An 18,938-nucleotide genomic window follows, 5' to 3' on the forward strand; every position below is an offset into this window, starting at 1 on the left:
GTATTTCTGTATACTAAGAGTGAAGTATCTGAAAGAGAAATTAAGAAAATAATCCCATTTGCCATTGCATTAAAAATCATTAATGTCTAACTAAAGTTATTTGTCTGTTTCCTTGAAGTGAAGACAAATGCTACACTCTGGCAAGAGGAACTCCTTCGAACTCAGATCTTTTCTATCAGTCAATATATCTCAGTGGAAAATCACCAGCTTACAGTACTAATCCCCAAGTCAACCTATGATCTCTATTACATGTGTATTATTAGTTGCTTCAGCGTAGTAATGCAAAGTAGACTTCTATCTTCTTTTTAGAAACCAAATTATGTATAAAGGGACTGATAGGTTTAGACATAACAAATCTCACTTACTTGATAGTAACTTTGGGGGCTTCCCAGGTGGTGGAGTAGTAAAGAATCCACCTACCAAATGCAGGAGATACCAGAGACATGGGTTGAATCCCTGGGTCAGGAGGAAATGACAACCCACTCTAATATTCTTGCCTGAAAAATTCTATGAACAGAGGAGGCTGGTGGGCTACAGTTCATGAAGTCACAAAGAGTTAGACACAACTGAGTGAGCACACAACTTCAAAGTTGAATTCACTTGTTAAAACATATTTTTTCTTAAATAAGACTACTGCATTTTGTGATGAGTGGTAGTAAGGTGATAACTGGCCCTCAGTACAGTAGCTTAATAAAACAATGAATTTGGAGACAAATATATCACGTCATTTTTGTAGGCTTACTGTTTATTTGTTTTTGTTTTTTAATGGGACTACAGTTGCTTACAATGTTGTATTAGTTTCTGCTGTATAATGAAGTAAATCAGCCACATGTACATATGTTCCCTCCCTCTTGGAACTCTCTCCCACCTCACCCTCCATCCTTCCCATCTAGATCAACACAGAACACTGAGCTGAACTTCCCACACTATACAGTGTGTTCTCACTAGCCATCTATTTTACACATGACTTGTTAAGGTGAGTTACATTTGAGAGATAAAATGTAGCTCTCATTTGTATTTTATTAACATGTCCAATCCCAAGACTTTCATTAGGGCAGCCTTCATCTTCTTGTTCCTGAGGCTATATATTAGAGGATTGCATAAAGGTGTTATCACAGAATAAAATAAGGTAATGAATTTTTGCATTTTCACTGGGTGTCCTGATCCAGGACTAACATACATCACCATAACAGAGCCAAAAAACAGAATTACCACAGCCAGATGAGAAGCACAAGTAGAGAAAGCCTTGCGTTTGCTGGCTGCTGAGGGCATCCTTACCACATTCAGAATCACCAGTGCATAGGAGCAAAGGATGAAGAGAAATGTACCGATCATGAAAATAACATTAAAAGTAGAGTAAATGAGTTGTGTGGTGGTGTCTTCAGAACAAGACAGCATCATCAATGGGACAGGATCACATATAAAGTGGTCGATGATATTTGGGTTGCAAAAGGGCAACCGTGAAACGAGAACAACTGGGGTTACGAAGAGAATGAACCCCCCAGACCACCCAAAGATGACGAGGCCAGTGTAGAGCTCTTTCGTCATGATGCGTGGGTAATGCAGAGGTTGGCAGATGGCAAGATACCTGTCAAAGGCCATGATGCAAAGGTAGAAGCCCTCATCACACCCGAAAGAGAAGAAGAAGTAGAACTGTGCAAAACAACTCACAAAGGAGATGGACTTGCTTGAGGACAAGAAGTTGGCCAACATATTAGGGACGGTTGTGGTGACATAACATATTTCCAGGAAAGAGAAGTTCCCCAAGAAGATGTACATGGGGGTGTGAAGGCGCTGATCCCACTGCACAGCACAGACAATGGCTGTGTTTCCCATCAGGGCCAGAATATAGGCTGCTGAGAAGAGCCCGAAGTAGAGGAGCTGCATTTCTGGGCTTGAGGGAAAGCCCAGGAGGATAAAGTGGGTAACAGAGTGGGTGGTTTCTCTGCTGGACACATTCATTAGGCTGGAAGACCTGGAGATGACAGTGGTTTGTGCTTTAATGGACTGCACTGATTTTTCCTGAAAAAAAAAAAAATTTCTTTACCTTGCATTTCATAAAATTGCAAACAAAATTTTAGCAACAAAACTGTGGCTTTCATGGCTCAGCACTGAACATATATTACTTTAAAAATTCACAGTAAGAGAAGAGGGAAAACATGAAACAGGGAAACATTTTTACTTTTCTAAACTTAACTAGATACTAGGAATGTATGTAATTCTGATAAATTACCTATGTTAGTGTGTTCTTTCATCTGTTTACCTATAGTAATGATATTACATGTCTATGCATATGACGTTTTTCTAATGTGCCTGTGTTTGGTATCCATGGTCAACTTAGATTCTATATATAAGTGATATCACACAGTGTTTGTATTTCTTTGACTGATTTCACTAAGCAGAATGTTCTCTAGGTCCATTCACATTGTTGCAAATGGCAGATATGGAAGCAAGTCAAGTGTTCATCAACAGATGAATGGATAAAGAAGATGTAGTATACACCCACACACACATATATATACCACATATATTATTGTATCAGTAATATTCCATTGTAATAGAATATTCAGTTCAGTTCAGTTCAGTCGCTCAGTCATGTCTGACTCTTTGCGACCCCATGAATCACAGCACGCCAGGCCTCCCTGTCCATCACCAACTCCCGGAGTTCACTCAAACTCATGTCCATCGAGTCGGTGATGCCATCCAGCCATCTCTTTCTCTGTCGTCCCCGTCTCCTCCCACCCCTAATCCCTCCTAGCATCAGAGTCTTTTCCAGTGAGTCAACTCGTCGCACTCAGCCTCAAAAATATCTATTAACATGTTCATTGTGTCAGGTAGGCTTTTAAGTGCTGGAGGAACAGCTGCAGACATGACAGATCTTGAGCTTCTAGAGCTTATAATCAAGAGATTACTATAAACTTTTAATATATTTTTTGCAAAATTTTGATTTGTTTTCCACTATTGGAAATATTTTTGCATTTTACAAAGAATATTTAATAAATCAAGGAATCTTTTTCGAGGTGGGAATCCAAGACTTTGAGTCAGGGAGGCCTTTGCTATATTTCTGTGTAGGAAGGTAATATCTGGATTCCTAAGTCAGACCACATAGAAGACTGACTCTTATTTGATGATTGAGATGGCACCCAAATTGAAAGGACTATTTATAGATCCTCAATGCCCTTTGGATTGTATAAATCTGGATGTAGTAAATTAAGCCAGCTAAATATGTGACGGTGCTATCTAAAATAGTCTGTTAATACTTTTAAAGAAAGAACCCACTATTTACACAAGGCTTCTTAGGAAACACATCTTCTAATAACTTGTTTGAAAGATATTTATGTATTTGAATGGATTATCTCTCTGTCTTTTAGAAATTTCTAAATCCTTTTTACTCAGGATCCTAGTATCAGCCACCTCTGTTAATTTATTTTACGTACAGAAAAGTCATTGACAAAGGATTCATTTTAAATCATTACTGATACTTACCTTTTTGTTTTGGAATATTTCCTGGGGACAGTAATTGTCCAGTGACAGATTTAGAATAAATCTTGTATGTACAACAAAGACTCATACATGTGAAAAATTGTTACTTCAAAAAGAATTAATACATGTTAAACCAGGGCTCATTAATCTAATGGAAGTGAGAAACAATATATGAGCTTGGAAAAGAATAAATCTCTGAGATGAAATACTTGCTGTATTTCCTCTACTACCAAACAACAGAAATCATCCAAATAAATTCTTATCCAACAATTTATGAGTTAATATGAACAACAACAACTGCATCTTCATTTGAAATCTTAAGCCTCTTTGCTTATATCTCTTATTCACCCTTTAGAGAAAGAAAGAAGTGAAACTTAGAGCTTAAGATTCTAGGATTTAAGTAAACAAGAAGGAACATATATTATTTAGGGTTTTTTTGGGGGGTGGGTTAGCATTTTGCCCTCATGAAATATTTAGTTTTCTCAAAGAAGAAAATGCTTCCTATTAAATTATTTTTGAAAACTATGGAGCACATGTGGCTCACATGATATGGTTTCCACTCACGTTTTGGCTGAATGCTGAGAAGAGTTCAGGGATGGAAGATTAAATATTACTCCATGGAGCAAAAGGCATGTGAGGGACTTTCAAGAAACTGGATGATCCAGTCTGTATTCTTTTAAGAGTTGCAAAGGGTGAACCCTATAAGATATTTTTTCTTGAGTTTCAAGGCACATGTTTGTGGTTAAGACAAAAGCATAGATGATGGAAATATATATGCATACTTCCTTGCAACATAATCTTTGGGGATTTGGGGTTTTCTCTCTTAATGATCTATTAGATTTTTTTAAAAGAGGAGATAATTTTGAATTTTCACTTATATATAATCAAATGCCAAGTCCTAGTATTCTCCAAAGAATAGTGAAGATGTGGAAATCGATTTTATTTATTTATTTTCATTCTCTAGTATTCATGTATAGTTGAAGTTTCCTGGGGAATAATTAAGTAATAATTGGAATTGTCATAATAGCTACAATAGGAAACTTTACCAGTGGGTTCCTGATACCAACTTTGAAGAAGAAGAAACCATTCTTCTTGTCCATCAGATATCTGTTCTTGTGTAGCTTGTTAGAGATATTTAAGCTGCTTTTTTTTAGAGTAAAAAGAGTTGACAACTCAAATTCGTAGAAGTATTTGAGGCCAAAAATTTTTTTTCAGTTTTTTCTGTAAGGTGTTATGGAAAAATTCGATGAACTTCTTGGCCAAAGTGAGAGAATGGTGATTGCTGGGAACTGGGGAATGAAGGAAATGGGGGGAGGTTGGTCAAAGGGTGCAAACTTCCAGCTATAACGTGAATAAATTCAACTGTACAGCATGGTGGCTATAGTTAAACTATATTACATACTTGAAAGTTGCTAAGGAAGTACATCTTGCATCTGCTAATGTAGTGTATTAATTAATTTTCATAAGTTGAACTCTCCTTGAATTCATGGGATAAATTCTTCTTAGTCATGTGTATAAGCCTTTTAATATGCTACTGAATTCAGTTTTCTAGTATTTGTTGAGAATTTTGTGTCTATATTCATGAGGATATTGGTCTGTAGTTTTCTTATCTTGTCATATCTTTTCCCGGCTTTGGTATTTGGATAGGACTAGCCTTTTGAATAAGCCACTCCATTACTCTTACCTAGAAAATCCCATGGATGGAGGAGCCTGGTGGGCTGCAGTCCGTGGGGTCGCTAAGGGTCGGACACGACTGAGCGACTTCACTTTCACTTTCCACTTTCACACATTGGAGAAGGAAATGGCAACCCACTCCAGTGTTCTTGCCTGGAGAATCCCAGGGGCGGGGGATCCTGGTGTGCTGCTGTCTATGGGGTCGCACGGAGTCGGACACAACTGAAGCGACTTAGCAACAGCAGCAGCAGCCTTTTGAATGAATTAGGAAGTGTTTATTCCAATGTCAGCACAAAGTCTCTCAATTCTGTTGATATTTTCTATATTGTTTCTTTATAAATCAATTATGATTCTTAACACTTTTTTCTGCTTTTTCTTTAAAGCCAAATGAAATGTTGTTCTAAACAGTTTATAATTATTAACTCACATTGATCCTATAAACTGTTGTTAGTAGTTTCAGAATCAATAATATTTATTTGTGCTGAATCTGTTAAAGACAATCTCAGGCACATTGTGGTATGGCTTGAAATTCAAGAGGAAAATTAGGAAGAATTCCTGGATATAGATAGAGAGGCCTGGAAGAATATGGGAAAAGCTAGACACAACTATTAACGAAGCAAAGCTTGTTGAAATACACAAATCGTGCCACTTCCCCATACATAGGGCTGATACAACTCTGAGAATATTGTCTCAGGAAGACAGCTTCAAAAGCCTGAGACTCACGGGACTAAATCTCTCTGAAAATACCTCTTCTAGTGCACTCTCATCCCAGAAATAATATCACTGACACCTTTTGCATGTAAAAATTTTAATTAAGTTTCATACCACTGTAGGTATTTGCTTTTTGACTTGTTACTAGACATTTACACTATGTCAGAAAATTATGTGACTAATTTAGAAAATAAAACTAAGAAAGATAGTCAAATATGAAAATATAAAGCAGAGCGACTAAACTGAACTGAATACTGGTAAAATATTCTATCACGTATACCTACTGGGAACTTCCCAAGTAATGATAGTGGTAAAGAACCTGCCTGCCAAAGCAGGAGACATAACAGATTTGTGTTTGATCCCTTGGTGGGGAAGGTCCCCTGGAAGAGGACATGGACATCCGTTCCAGTATTCTTGCCTGGAGAATCCCCATGGACAGAGGAACTTGGCAGGCTATAGTCCATAGGGTCACAAAGAGTCAGACATGACTGAAGCAACTTAGCATGCATGCGCGCATACTATAATGGTCTTAACAATTTATTTATTGGTGCATATGTAATTTATTGACAGTTTCAGATATTCTCCAGGGAAGACTTCGTATGAGAAAGCTTGAGGAACTGAGATACAGAAGAGAAACTGTAGATGACAGAAAAGAGAACTGGTTTGAGGAAAGAGCACAAAACCAGGAGGAAATTTTGGTCATAGTTGGGGTACTTATGTGATGAGTCTATAACACTGATGCTATTAAGAGGACACTGGTGACGTCCCCAAGACTACGCATGCAGCAATTGTGTCTTAAGTGAGCTCTAGGTAGCAAGTAAAATTTCTAAGAACATTTATAGGAAATACAAGACTTAACAAGTTGTGTATTTGTGTGTTTTACGTAGGCTTTATTTTGTTCTTGAAGTATCAAGTATGCATTCAGTATACTGGTTTTGAACCAGTTTTAGTTTTGGAGATAGTCTACCATCGAAATTCTTTCCAGATTTTGCTGCTAAAGGTTTATCAGTGGCTGCTTCAGCCAGCAATGTATTAACTCTGGATCAAAGTCTTAGTTTGTTGGCTCAGCTTCAGTTCCACAAGCAAGATTCCCCCGTTTCATTCTGAGGGAAGAATTCAGTTCAGTTCAGTCCCTCAGTCATGCCTGACTCTTTGGGACTTCTTGGACTGCAGCATGCCAGGCTTTCCTGTTCATCACAAACTCCTGGAGCTTGCTTAAACTCATATCCACCGAGTCAGCGATGCCATTCAACCATCTCATCCTCTGTCGTCCCTTTCCCTCCTGCCTTCAATCTTTCCCAGCATCAGGGTCTTTTCCAATGAGTTGACTCTTCACACCAGGTGGCCAAAGTACTGGAGCTTCAGCTTCAACACCAATCCTTCCAATGAATATTCAGGACTGATTTTCTTTAGGATGGACTGGTTGGATCTCCTTGCAGTCCAAGGGACTCTCAAGAGTCTTCTCCAACAACACAGTTCAAAAGCATCAATTCTTCTGCGCTCAGCTTTCTTTATAGTCCAACTTTCACATCCATGCATGACTGCTGGAAAAAAAACGTAGCTTTGACTAGATAGGCCTTTGTTGGCAAAGTAATGTCTCTGCTTTCTAATATGTAGTCTAGGTTTGTCATAGCTTTTCTTCCAAGGAACAAGTGTCTTTTGATTTCATGGCTACAGTTACCATCTGCAGTGATTTTGGAGCCCAAGAAAATAAAGTCTGTCACTGTTTCCATTGTTTCCCTAAATATTTGCCATGAAGTGATGGGACTGGATGCCATGATCTTAGATTTTTGAATGTTGAGCTTCAAGCCAGTCTTTCACTCTCCTCTTTTACTTTCATCAAGAGGCTTTTTAGTTCCTCTTCGCTTTCTGCTAGAAGAGTGGTGTCATCTGCATATCTGAGGTTATTGATATTTCTCCCGGCAATCTTGATTTCAGCTGATGCTTCGTCCAGCCCAATATTTCCTATTATGCACTCTGCATATAAATTACATAAGCAGGGTGACAATATACAGCCTTGACATACTCCTTTCCCAATTTTGACCAGTCCTTTGTTCCATGTTTGGTTCTAACTGTTGCTTCTTGACCTGCATACAGGTTTCTCAGGAGGCAGGTAAGGTGGTCTGGTATTCCCATCTCTTGAAGAATTTTCCAAAGTTTGCTGTGATCCACACAGTGAAAGGCTTTAGAGTAGTCAATTAAGCAGATGTAGACATTGTTCTGGAATTCTCTTGCTTTTTCTATGATCCAATGGATGTTGTCAATTTAGACATAAAGAATAAGCCTTCTTTAACATTGTTAACTTGAGACTTTTGAATTAACTTTAAAAAGATTTTGGTAAGAAAAATTAACAGCAAGCTTATCATAATAAATTTGTAAAACACTTCAGGAAGCAGAACAAAATCTCCTATCAGTTCAGTTCAGTTCAGTTCAGATGCTCAGTCGTGTCTGACTCTTTGTGACCCCATGAATCACAGCACGCCAGGCCTCCCTGTCCATCACCAACTCCCGGAGTACACTCAAACTCGTGTCCATCGAGTCAGTGATGCCATCCAGCCATCTCATTCTCTGTCGTCCCCTTCTCCTCCTGCCCCCAATCCCTCCTAGCATTAGAGTCTTTTCCAGTGAGTCAACTCGTCGCATGAGGTGGCCAAAGTATTGGAGTTTCAGCGTTAGCATCAGTCCTTCCAATAAACACCCAGGACTGATCTCCTTTAGAATGGACTGGTTGGATCTCCTTGCAGTCCAAGGGACTCTCAAGAGTCTTCTCCAACACCACAGTTCAAAAGCATCAATTCTTCGGCGATCAACTTTCTTCACAGTTCAACTCTCACATCCATACATGACCACTGGAAAAACCATTGCCTTGACTAGACGGACCTTTGTTGGCAAAGTAATGTCTCTGCTTTTTAATATGCTATCTAGGTTGGTCGTAACTTTCCTTCCAAGGAGTAAGTGTCTTTTAATTTCATTAATACCTACTTATTTTAAGAAAAAATGAATAAAACAGAAATATATAAGAAGTTTAAATTATTCACAATTCCATTTCTGGGGCCATTTCAAATTTACATTTCTAATCTTCTCTCTTCTGGAGGTGGTTTACTCACTAAATTGTGTCTGACTCTTGTGACCCTATGGCCTGTAGCCCAGCAGGCTCTTCTGTCCATGGGATTTTCCACCCAAGAATACTGGAGTGGGTTGCTATTTCCTTCTCCAGGGGATCTTTCTGACTCAGGGATTGAACCTGGGTCTCCAGCATTGCAGGGGGATTCTTTACCAACTGAGCTACCTGGGAAGTCCAATCTTCTCTCTTCTACACATTTCCTATGTTAGGTACATATACAACTTTTTCAAAATTGGATTATAGTACATGCAATGGGTAAATTTTTTAAACATTTTTAAATTAGAGTAGAATGTTGGTTTCAGGTGTACAGCAACATGAATCAGTTATATATATACATATGTCCACTATTTTTTAGATTCTTCTCTCATATAGGTTAATGCAGAATATTGAGTAGAGTTCCCTGTGCTATATGCTGAGCTGTGCTCAGCTGTTTCAGTCATGTCCAATTCTGAGGCCCCATAGACTGTAACCCACCAGGCTCCTTTGTCCATGGGATTTTCCAGGCAAGGAGACTGGAGTGGGTTGCCATGCCATCCTCCAGGATCTTCCTGACCCAGGGATCAAACCCGCATCTCCTGTGTTTATAGCATTTCAGTCAGATTCTTTACTGCTGAACCATCAGAGCAGCCCCTCTGTGCTATATAGTAGATCTTTATTAGTTATCTTTGTATAGAGTAGTGCTTATATGTTAATATTATGTTACAAGTCTTTCCCCATAAAAGTACATATCCTTCAAGCATGATTTTTAATGGGTTCATGATATTCCATTTTAATCAATGTACTTAAACTATCTTCCTCTTTGGGAACACTTGTAACATCATGCAATTTTCTGGTAATCTTTTAAATTTTTCTTTCTTTAAAAAATTTTGGGGAATTGATCCTATATTTGCATATTTTTAAGATATTATCCATATTTGCCTATTTTAACTTTTTTAGGAGGTCAAGTTGTCCTAGGTTAGAGATCACTGGAAGGCAGTAGAGTGGAGCTAAGCAGCAGCCTCTAAGAGAGGCCCAAGCCTCTGAAGTGGGAGACGGAGTATTTCTGAGATTCAGGTTGCTCAGTGCCAAAACCTGTAACTTTAGAGGCAGCTCCTCAAGTAGCATCTCCAGCTTCACTGAACTTGGGGCATAGCACATCCAGGTCTCCCAGCTCCAACACTTGCGGCCTGGGCATCGCAAATAAACATAGACCTTCTGTACCCTCATGATCAGACCAGAAGTGCAAGTGCTCCAGGAGCGGAAGCTGTGGGAGGAATCCCTAGATGAATGGCTAGAGAAGATGAAGGGGCTGCAGCCTCTCAGAGTGAGGTGACGCAGGGTGGACGGTGTCATCTGGATGCAGCGATGTGAGATTCTCCAGGAACAGGAAGGGGTCTCTATAAACTCACTGAAAACTTCTGTCCAGTCCTCCAAGCTGAGCAGTGCTATGATGCCAAGGAAAATAGGTCTCCAACATCTCAGGAGAATCCAGCTGCAGATGGCTCAGGTTCTGGGAACCCTGGAGCTGCCTAAGATCCACTCAGGAGGTTCGGTGAGGTGAGGGCAGGAAGGGAGAAGAGTCAGCCTCAGTTTAGTTCCACCTCAGGTTTAGGGTCTCTTCAGCCACCTCAGTCCCTCCAGGTTCTTGTTGGGTAAATTGGAATGATTGTTACCACTCAGCCAGAGCTCCTGGAGTTGAGGGAGAAAGGAGGGGACCCCAGAGCTTGTTGTGGGACAGATCTAGCACCCTCAGGCTGAGCTGAACTGGCCCACTGGGAGCCTTCTGGGCTGTTTATTCTTTGATAGAGTGAGCCTCTGTAGCTGGGGTAGAGCACTCAGGAGCCTGGAAGGAAGTGACTGCAAGCCATTGGCATGAAGTCTGAGGTGTTTCAGGGAGCAATAGCTCAGGAAATCCCTGTCCTCTACAGTTTGAATTTGGTTCTTCCCAAGGTTCAAGTATACAAAGCTGGAAGCAGTAGAAATAAGTGGTAATCACACATCGCTCATCCCAGTCCAAGAAAGATAGAGACAGGCGACCAGACTGGTGCCCTGAGAGACCAGATGTCAGTTACCACAGTGAAGACACCCTCCTAAGAGGGATTTAGCTTTTTCAGTAACTCGAGACTTTGGGCAAAGGACGATTTTGTATTGAAAGACACAGACTTTTCCACCTTCCCTTCAGTTCCCCATGAAGACAACATGCTTGGGTGATCACAAAAAGGCTGACTCTGGAAGCACTAAACTACCTTTCCTCAAGCAACACAGTTGTATGCATCTCAGACTTCAAAGAAAAGTTCAGGGGAGGCATGAGGAGAATTCCTGGGGATATTTGTCCAGGTAACTTTACCTTGCAAAGCCACCAGCCTCACTGTGTCACTCAACATACTCCATGCTGAGTCCTTCTGTCTCCATGGCTATTCCTTGCATTCTAGAAAGACTGTTTCTTGAGCTCACCCCTATAGTCCTCTATATGTCAAGTTGCATGCCCTTTATTTCTTGGACGTCCCTCTCTTTTCTAGTACCTATGAGATTTCAGAGCCTGGAATAGATCTCAGACTAGGAACACACAATGACCTTGGAATAGAGATCCAAGGAATACAGAAGAGTTATGGACTGTGGAATGCCCTTTGTCCTTAGGAAATTAGCTTTGTTGGCATCACTTAGATTGTCCACAAATGATGGTTCCTCATTTGGCCAGTTAAATGTGGCAAGTTTTAACTCAAATGTTCCCCTTGAGCTCTGCCCAGCCCCTGCCTAACTTGAGGCTTCGGGCCTTCCCTCAAGAGGTCCAGGGTCTCTATGTAGGAGAAATTCTCCATTTTTGCTTTCACCCTTGTTTGTTTTCACTACTTACTCTTCCACACTGTCCACAAAGCTTACCTGGCACTGGAACAATTTTTAACCTTTGAACAGAGGAAATGAAGATCAGTGGAGACAGAGCTGACAGGTCTCAGGAAGGCCTTTTTCTCATCTCTTCTATTTTTGGGCCTCGTTGGATCTTTGTTATGGTGCGTGTGCTAGTTGTGGTGTGCGGGCTTCTCTCTTGCTGTGGCACCTGGGCTCTAGAGCGTGCAGACTCAGTAGTTGCAGAGCACGAGCTTAGTTGCCCCGTGGCATATGGGATCTTAGTTCCCTGACCAGGGATCGAACCTGCATCCCCTGCCTTGGAAGGTGGATTCTTCACCACTGGACCACCAGGGAAGTCCCTCTTTCTCATCTTCATTTCCTCTGTGATCTTTCCTTCCTCTCATCCATAAGTGTGACACCCTTTTCAACTGAAGGTGGGAAGTGTCAGGGCGAAGAGTAGGGTGCTTTGTTGACCTCTTAACTTCTCCAACTTACAAGGTTTTCTTTCTCTTTTCCCTCCTAATAGCCTTTTCTGTTTCACAATTTCTCTTTTCCAATCTGGTTTGGGGGTTTCAGTTCTCACTGCTTTCGTGTCATACCTCCTGATGTCTGAAATAATGAGATGCTTCTTTGTTTCCCAGGAGAGTCTATGTTCTTCCTTATCGTAAGTACAGCCCACTGTCTTCACCACGTCCATCTCTTTCCACTGAGTCCTTTCACTAGTCTTAATGCTGAGTCCCTTTGTATTAGGAAGATTAAAGATGGGCCCATGGCTTTTCTGGAGAGAGCTTGACCTTCAAACTCTAGATTGGGAGTGTAGAGGAGGAAGGAAGAAGAAACAGAATGGTAGATTTCTACCTGAATGGTGTATCTCCTTACCCAGAGGATATGGGCTATTGAGATACTTCTGTGAGGAAGTCATGAAATCAGAACCAGGGTTGGGTTTTGGTAACTTAGTGTCCCAGAGAGAAGGCTCCCTTGATTCACATCATGCTTGACTTGACTGAAATTCTTTTTGGATTTTTATTTTTTGGGCCTGTTTTTGGAGTAAGAATCTCATAAATTTGCATATGGATATATTTCTTTTACCACTTGTATCAATAATTCTTTTTTTTTCAAGTACTGTATGAGGTGATTTTGTTTGTTGAGGGTCAGGGAAACAAAAGTTTGTTTTTTCCACGTACATTCATGGGTTTTTACTGCTTTACAACCTTTGCACAGTATAACGTAATTTGTATCTGACATTTTTTCAAGGCCAAACTGTATCCCAAAGACAGAGAAAAAGACAGAGAGAGATGGAGGGATAAAGAGCACTAGGAATAACAGTAAGAAGATAGTGTTCTTTTTGTCTGTTTCTCAGTACTTAAGCTTTCAAAAGAACACAGAAAGGTGATGCTTAAAAATAATTGTGATGGTTAGTGGTTTCCTCAGAGGAAATAAAAAGAAAAAGTCAGTATTTTTTTTTTTTTTATCTTTAATTTGAGTCATCATATTTATTAGCAGCCTTTGTACTGCAAGGAGATCCAACCAGTCCATTCTAAAGGAGATCAATCCTGGGTGTTCATTGGAAGGACTGATGCTAAAGCTGAAACTCCAATACTTTGGCCACCTCATGCGACGAGTTGACTCACTGGAAAAGACTCTGATGCTGGGAAGAATTGGGGGTGGGAGGAGAAGGGACGACAGAGAATGAGATGGCTGGATGGCATCACCGACTCTGTGGACATGAGTTTGAGTGAACTCCGGGTGTTGGTGATGGACAGGGAGGCCTGGCGTGCTGTGATTCATGGGGTCGCGGAGAGTCGGACACGACTGAGCGACTGAACTGAACTGAACTGAAGGAGTCCTAAATTAGGTTTTCAATGTATCTCCATGGCAAATCTTTATAAAGGTTTTATTAAGGTACTATTTTTTACAATAAAATAATGGAAATAATATTCAAGAAAAAGATTGGAAGTGGATGGAACAGGAGTCTGATTCCCTGAGTACTAGTTCTTAAGCAGTCATTATTACTTAGTGGTAACATATATTTTTCTCTTAATATATGTTCTGGAAATTCCTTTTTATATCCTTCACAAGTCAGCTACAAGGGACTTGGAAGAACAATTTTCCTTCTAGGAGAATAGTCACTTCACTACATAAACAATCCATGCCATATATTTGAATGGAATATTATAGTTTCTAAAAATAATTATAAAGACTTGTCATAATATGGAACAAATTTGACATTATATTAAATGACGCATAAATACAAATGAAAATACCTTTATTGCAGGGATTGAATTCTGGATGCTTTTCTTTAAAATTGTCCCTCAATGTTATTTTAACACTATTTTAGTAACAAATAACCTTGAACTGACATTCATTTCTTTGATCTTAAGTAGTATATCCCCAAGACTGTTTCCCTCTCCAGTTTCTAGGTGGAGATGTTCTGTTACCTAAAACCCCATTACAGGATCAATCTTTTGGTGACACTTTGATGAAAATATTAGTATTCAGAATACTGAAGTGAATTAACACACATGCACACACAGCTGATTAAGAATGGTGTGATAGTTTCAGGTGGACAGAGAAAGGACACAGCCATATATACAGATGTATATATTCTCCCCCAAACTCCCCTCCCATTCAGCCTGCCACATAACGTTGAGCAGGTTTCCATGTGCTATACAGCGGGTTCTTGTTGGTCATCCATTTTAGATAAAGCAGTATATATAGGCGAACATACGTTCTCTACAGAAATTTTGGATAATTGCTTTCAAGTGTTTATTCACTAAGAATAATAAAGTCAAATATGATAAGAACTACAATTGGAAAATAATATAGTAATGATTCCTTTTTTACTTTACAACTAGCCAACTAAACAAGCAAAATGACATAATTACAATTTTATTGATCCCAGAACTATTAACCTAAATTATCAAATAGAAGATAGGAATTTTGACCACAGGTGAGTCATATTAACTCTTCAAAAACACCTAAGTGTGGTGTACATTCCTTATTTAACATACAGGCTAAATGCCAAGGAGGAACCCGACACTATCAGTTATCTATAAAATCTCAGCATTTTATGATTGTAAGTGGCCTCATAAATGTTTTATTTCACAGGCTGATATAAGTTAATATCACTAGACCCACATTTGAAGCTTAGATAACAATATAATTCTGGTTGTTTCATGTTAGACTATACTGACCTGACAATGGATGGATCATCTAATATGTCTTACATTATGTTGAAACTCCCGAGAAGTTTCCTCAAGGCTGCTTTTATCTCCTTATTCCGGAAGCTATAGATAAAAGGATTGAAGAGTGGGGTCACCATAGCATAGAACAAAGTTGCAACTTTCTGCATCCCAGCAGAATGTCCAAGTCCTGGGCTCACATACATGACCATCAGAGAGCCACAGAACAGGATACCACAGCCAAATGAGACCCACAGGTGGAGAAGGCTTTCTGTCTCCCAGTAGCTGAAGGCATACGCAACAGAGCTGTTAGGACAAGAGAATAGGACCCCAGGATGAAGAGGAAGTTACCAAAGATAACTATTGAGCTTAGACTGTAGCAAAGCAATTGGGTTTTGGGGGCAGAGACACATGCTAATGCAAACAGTGGCCCTGGGTCACACACAACATGGTCAATAATGTTTGGTCCACAGAAGGGCATCTGAGAAATGAGAACAATGGGGATCAGGAACCACAGAAACCCAGAGACCCAGCAGATAAGGACCATTTTGGTACAGAGATGCCCATTCATGATATTAGGGTAGTGCAAGGGACGGCAGATAGCAAGGTACAGATCAAAAGCCATGACAGCCAAAAGTAAGCATTCAGTCGTTCCCAAGGAAAAAAAGAAATAAAATTGTAGGAAACATCCAACAAAGGAGATGGTATTTTTATCTGAGAGGAAGTTGACCAACATCTTGGGGACTGTAGAAGAGACATACCAGATCTCTAGAAAGGAGAAAATCCCCAGGAATATGTACATGGGGATGTGGAGTCGCTGGTCACACCATAAAGCACAAATAATGGCCCCATTCCCTGTTATGGTCAGAGCATACATCGTAAGGAAGAGTGAGAAGAGGAGGCTCTGAATCTTCCACTCACAAGGAAAACCTAGGAGTATAAATTCTCTTGCAAAGACAAAGCGGGAATCTGGCTCAGAGATGTTCATTGGGTCAGTAACCTGCAACGTCAACAGACATATATTTATCATTTAGAATTAGTTTCAAATGTGTTCTTGTTTGAGAATGAGGAGAAGATATTTCCCTAAATTCATCAGTTAGGAAGAGAATATAGTCTGCTTGTTCTTGGCTATATACTCTGAGTTCTGGGCATAGTAGGTAACTGGTGGCACAGAAATAAACTTTTGCCTGCTTCTGAATTTCTCCCTTAGTTTGATAGAACTAGAGAACTTTAAACACATTTTGTAAACTTGTTATTTTGGGGACAGAGATGATCTGTGACAGTTTCTATACAGCATGTAACACAAAGTTAACCCCATAAATGTACTAGTTTTTTTTTTTTTTTTTTAACTAAACCTATCTTATGGTGAAATACTCAGCAGAGGAGGTTTTACAATTTACATCTCAGTTGAATATATTCCTTATCATATCATTAAAATGTGAAAAATAAATGGATATATTTTACAGTAAGTTGGTAGTAACCATTTTAAAGGCACTACCTCTGCTTTTCTGCAACATAAAAAATACAAGAGCATAATGTTACTCACCGACATTAGCTTTTGTAATGTTACAGTGATTCTCTAGAAATCAGTGGCTTTCAGTTTGCACTTAGTCTTTTACTTAAAATTTTGGAGAAAAAAAAAGCTAGGTATGGGACTATATTTTGTAGTATTTTTTTTTCCACAAGTTTTTGGGATTGATTTTACTTATAAGCTAGTTTAAAGTAAAACGTTTCCACAATTCAAGAGAAGGCAAATGCTTTCTTTTGTTGTAAGCAAATTTCTTTTTACTCTATATTCTCATGGAAACGATGCCAGGTATCTGAACTTCTTGAAATTTTTTTTGTGTGTGTGGCAATATGCAGGGATGTGAGTCCTAAAAGTTATGAAGGCTTATATTTTCAGCACAAACACACCATTTTCAAAAGTAATTTTCTTCCACTTATTTTCCACACCAGTGTTCTGAGAAGTCTTTCATAATGACTTCATAGAAGTTTGTGCATCTTTTAGTAATCTAAATCCTTTTAAAGTCACTCCAAATCAAAAGCATTAAGAAATCAATGTAAGGAGATGGGGATAAAAGGGGATTAGACTAATGGTGTCAGGACTCTGCTATTCTCGAAAGAAAGACCTGTGGTTTTGATGTTGACCAGATCTCTAAGGACCCGTTTAATAAATCATATCCTTCTGTCTCTAGCTGGATAAAGAGTTTATTGCTTCACAAAATTAAGATTTCACTTTCTTTATCACAGATTCTCTTGAGACGTGGCCTCTGTGGCTTTAGGGAAGTTCTCTTCCAAGCCAAAGCTTCTTTATAAAGTTAAACTACTGCACATTCTCTGAGGGATCAGTAAAGGGAAGTAGCAACTTCTCTGAGACCCCATTATTTACAAATAACTTGCCCACCTGAAATATGGATTCCAAAAGTTTCCAGAAAACACAGTTTGTGGAGCAAAAAAAGATACAATGTGTCAGCCAAAGTTCTGATAGGAATATTTCAAATATCATTGTGCATATTTTGCAGAATAGAGAGGGGATGCGCAGAGACCCCAATGAGGCAAATGTTGATATATAGAAACTGTAGGACACTGATGATAAAAATTTGGAGAATTTAGAAGTATCTTTTAGAAGGGCATTATGGTAAAAGTCTTTAGATATGAGAGAAAAGAGCGAGAAGTATCAATATTTAAGCTTATTAACTAAAATACTTCAGAGGAACGTGTGATTTCCCAGTTAACACATAAAAGTAAACTCTTTACACTGAAAGACTAAAGAGGAAAAGATTACTTAGACTTTATTACCTCTTGGTTATATTCAGTTCAGTTCAGTCGCTCAGTCGTGTCCAACTCTCCTCGACCCCATGAATCACAGCACGCCAGGCCTCCCTGTCCATCACCAACACCGGAGTTCACTCAAACTCACATCCATCGAGTTGGTGATGCCATCCATCCATCTCATTCTCTGTCATCCCCTTCTCCCGCCCCCAATCCTTCCCAGCATCAGAGTCTTTTCCAGTGAGTCAACTCGTCGCATGAGGTGGCCAAAGTATTGGAGTTTCAGTTTTAGCATCAGTCCTTCCAATGAACACCCAGGATTGAGCTCCTTTAGAATGGACTGGTTGGATCTCCTTGCAGTCCAAGGGACTCTCAAGAGTCTTCTCCAGCACCACAGTTCAAAAGCATCAATTCTTCAGTGATCAGCTTTCTTCACACTCCAACTCTCACATCCATACATGACCACTGGAAAAACCATAGCCTTGACTAGACGGACCTTGGTTCCCTAAAGCAGTCTTGATTCTATCATTTGCCTGCTTAAAATCCACCAGTGGTTTCCTTATTAAAAATTTTCCCAGTTCTCTACAAATAGACTTCTAGTGACTTTCTTTCTTACCTTTTCCTACTCTTTCTTTCAGAATAATTTTGGACAGCATTTCATTCTCTGAGGTAGCTTTCCGTTTTTCATATTTGATTCTTTGTGGCCATTTTCTCCATATGGAATTCTCATTACTTCCCTCTATACCTGCACATTGATGCTTTTGAGCGGTGGTGTTGGAGAAGACTCTTGAGAGTTCCTTGGACTGCACAGAGATCAAACCAGTCAATCCTGAAGGAAATCAAACCTGAATATTCATTAGAAGGACTGATGTGGAAGCTGAAACTCCAATACTTTGGTCACCTGATGTGGACAGCCAACTCATTAGAAAAGACCCTGATGCTGGCTGGGAAAGATTGAGGTCAGGAGAAGTGGACAACACAGGACAAGATGGTTGGATGGCATCGCTGATTCAATGGACATGAGTTTGAGCAAACTCAAGGAGATGGTGAAGGACAAGGAAGCCTGGCATGGGGTCGCAAAGAGTTGGATACGACTGAGTGACTAAACGGCAGTACCTGCAAAGCCCCATCTATCCTTCAAGGTCTAGTTCAAATGACATTTTCCC

The 18,938-nt window shown here is 39.7% G+C and overlaps 1 protein-coding gene and 1 pseudogene across 1 annotated transcript; both read right to left on the bottom strand.

Annotated features, from left to right (window-relative positions):
• Positions 1-1,008: 1,008 nt before the first annotated feature.
• LOC129563374 (olfactory receptor 11G2-like) lies at positions 1,009-1,968 on the bottom strand. Its single transcript, XM_088840233.1, has one exon. The coding sequence runs from the start codon at positions 1,960-1,962 to the stop codon at positions 1,009-1,011; it is 954 nt and encodes a 317-aa protein (XP_088696359.1). The 5' UTR covers positions 1,963-1,968.
• Positions 1,969-15,041: 13,073 nt separating this feature from the next.
• LOC148776763 (olfactory receptor 11H12-like) lies at positions 15,042-15,988 on the bottom strand (annotated as a pseudogene).
• Between the last annotated feature and the right edge of the window lie 2,950 nt (positions 15,989-18,938).

Source organism: Moschus berezovskii, chromosome 9, assembly GCF_049115385.1.
Source record: "Moschus berezovskii isolate FMDL1 chromosome 9, NW_MosBer_1.0, whole genome shotgun sequence".
Lineage (NCBI taxonomy): Eukaryota > Metazoa > Chordata > Mammalia > Artiodactyla > Moschidae > Moschus > Moschus berezovskii.